Source organism: Cebus imitator, unplaced genomic scaffold, assembly GCF_001604975.1.
Source record: "Cebus imitator isolate Cc_AM_T3 unplaced genomic scaffold, Cebus_imitator-1.0 Scaffold427, whole genome shotgun sequence".
Taxonomy (NCBI): Eukaryota; Metazoa; Chordata; class Mammalia; order Primates; family Cebidae; genus Cebus; species Cebus imitator.
This window is the reverse complement of record NW_016107742.1, coordinates 61551-63980: the sequence shown is the minus strand read 5'-3', so window position 1 is coordinate 63980 and position 2430 is coordinate 61551. Positions and strand designations below refer to the sequence as shown.

At 40.5% G+C, this 2430-nt stretch overlaps 1 protein-coding gene across 1 annotated transcript in view; it reads left to right on the top strand.

The window, feature by feature from the left end:
* YY1AP1 (YY1 associated protein 1) overlaps window positions 1-2430 on the top strand; it is a 24052-nt gene that overhangs the window by 5977 nt on the left and 15645 nt on the right. The window contains 1 exon segment of the mRNA XM_017509948.2: window positions 248-378. Within this exon segment, the coding sequence (XP_017365437.2) occupies window positions 248-378 (131 nt within the window).

Below are 2430 nucleotides of genomic sequence, written 5' to 3'. Positions count from 1 at the left end.
ATATTTCTGTTTAAGAGATTGATCATTTTGACTTACCCATGCTCTGTCCTTACTGTTACAACTTGACTAGTTGAGCAGCTTCTTTCCTAGTGTTACAGCCATCCCAAGTGTGGGGTTATGGGAATCCTGAGGTCAAAAACGTTCTGACATAGGCTCTTTCTGGGTCCCAACATTATTAAAGTTTTGTTTATAGTTTTTACCTCTTTCTTCTCAATACTGGAGCATCATTCAGAGGCCCATTCCCCAGGAAAACCCTCCTCTTCCTTTGCCCACATTCCAAGATGAGATGGGATTCTCCAACATGGAAGATGATGGCCCAGAAGAGGAGGAACGTGTGGCTGAGCCTCGACCTAAGTTTAACACTTCTGAAGCTCTATGGTAGGCTAGTTGAAGACCTTGAGATTTGGAATAGAGGAAAAGTTTATTTCTGAAAAGGTTTTCAGAAGTCGCAATTAACAATTTTTCGTCCCCAACCAGCTTCTGTTACTGATGTAAGGATGCAGAGCCCTGTCAGGAGTTAGGTGTCAAGTGAAAAGTCTCCTTGTTATGGGGCAGTGCAGCTGTAGGCCAAGCTGTATCTGTTTGGGAAGGGAGAAAAAACAGTAGCTGGCATCCGTATCTGCTTCTCCAGGTGAGTGGTGCCGGAGAGGTATGTAGGACTTTATGTGGCCAGCCACATAAACTACCCAATATTGTAATATCCAGTCTGTCTCTTTTGTTCTTTTTATGTGCCATTAACATCTGCTAAATGTGACTGAAAATTTCTTAGTCACCCAGGCATTAGTGGATCAAACTCTGAAGCACCTGCAGTAAGGAGTCTGAAACATTTGTGCTGACCCTTTTGCATGAAGTTGGCACTTGTGTTACAGCATCCAGAAAGCGGCTTTAATTTTTTTCCCATTTTGTGGTGGATTTGCATCTACAGTTTATTCTATTGTTAACCATTGTGAGTAGCAGCATATAGTCATTAGGTGGATGGCTAGAGGTCAAAATGCAGTTTGTGCCATAAGTGGAACAAAGCAAGGGGAACAGACCCTCTAATTAGTCCTGTATTTGAACTTAACAGCATTACTAAGTAGAGAGCTTGGGATCCATCTGAAACCTAGGCCTTTAGGGAGCTTCCAATTTAGTGAAAAAGATATGCCAACCAATGTCTGAAAACTAGAAATACCAGTCATTCACCATTACAACAAATATTACACTACAACTACACCAAAAATCTCAAGACTTTTAAGTCAGTATTTGACTTAGTTATTTTAAGTTATAGTTCATAGAACAAAATTCTGGTATAGCAGAATGGAACCATTCGTCCTGGGAACATATAATGGGATTTGATCAATATGCATTTTGGTTTCGCTGATCAGCTCTTTATAACTTCTTAAAATTTGGAAAGTATAGAACTAATTTAAAATTCTTGTTAGAATTCAGTTACCCTCTGGTATTCAGTGGAATATAGTCCTATATCATCTCATGGTGATACACTCTGTGAAATGTGCCATTAAACAATTTCAACATTGTGTAAACATCATAGAGTGCACTTACATAAACCTAAATGGTTTAGCCTACTGTATACCTGTTGCTCCCAGACTACAAACCTGTACAGCATGGCACTGTACCATACTCAATACTGTAAGCAGTTCTAACAATGGTAAGTACATATGTATGTAAACATTGGAAAGAGACAGTAATCTTATGGAACCACCTGGGTAAATGTGGTTCATTATTGACTGAAACATCATGTGGCACATGACTACTTGGGCAGCTGCTGCCTCTCTTTCTGTTACAAATACAAACCTGTTTTAATCTTTGACTAAATAAAAATCCCGGATTCTGTAAGGCCATAGATAGTAAAAACATCTTTTTTGTTTTTGTTTTGAGACGGAGTTTCGCTCTGTCGCCCAGGCTGGAGTACAGTGGCACAGTCTCGGCTTACTGTCATCTCCGCCTCCTGCTTCAAGTGATTCTCCTGCCTCAGCCTCTTGAGTAGCTGGGACTACAGGTGCGTGCCACCATGCCCAGCTAATTTTTGTGTTTTTAGTAGAGACAGGGTTTCACGGTGTTAGCCTGGATGATCTCTATGTCCTCACTTAGTGGTCTACCTGCCTGGGCCTCCCAGAGTGCTGGGATTACAGGCACGAGCCACCGCGCCCAGGCCATAAAAACATCTTACCACAATAAGAAAGAGAGAGAGGAAGAAAAAAAGACAGTCAAAACAAAAACCCTGGGAAGGTAAGTTATCTGTGCTTCTCTTACCAGTTATCTAAATAATACTTATTAAAACTGAGTGTAGGTTATGTTTCCATTATCTACTTTTTTATGCTTCTGCTCTTCTGTTCCTTCAGTGGTAGTAGTGCAGATGTTCAAGTTTGCAGTTCTCAGAAAAGATTGTATAGACAGTCCCACAGTCTTTTTTTTTTTTTTTTGAGACGG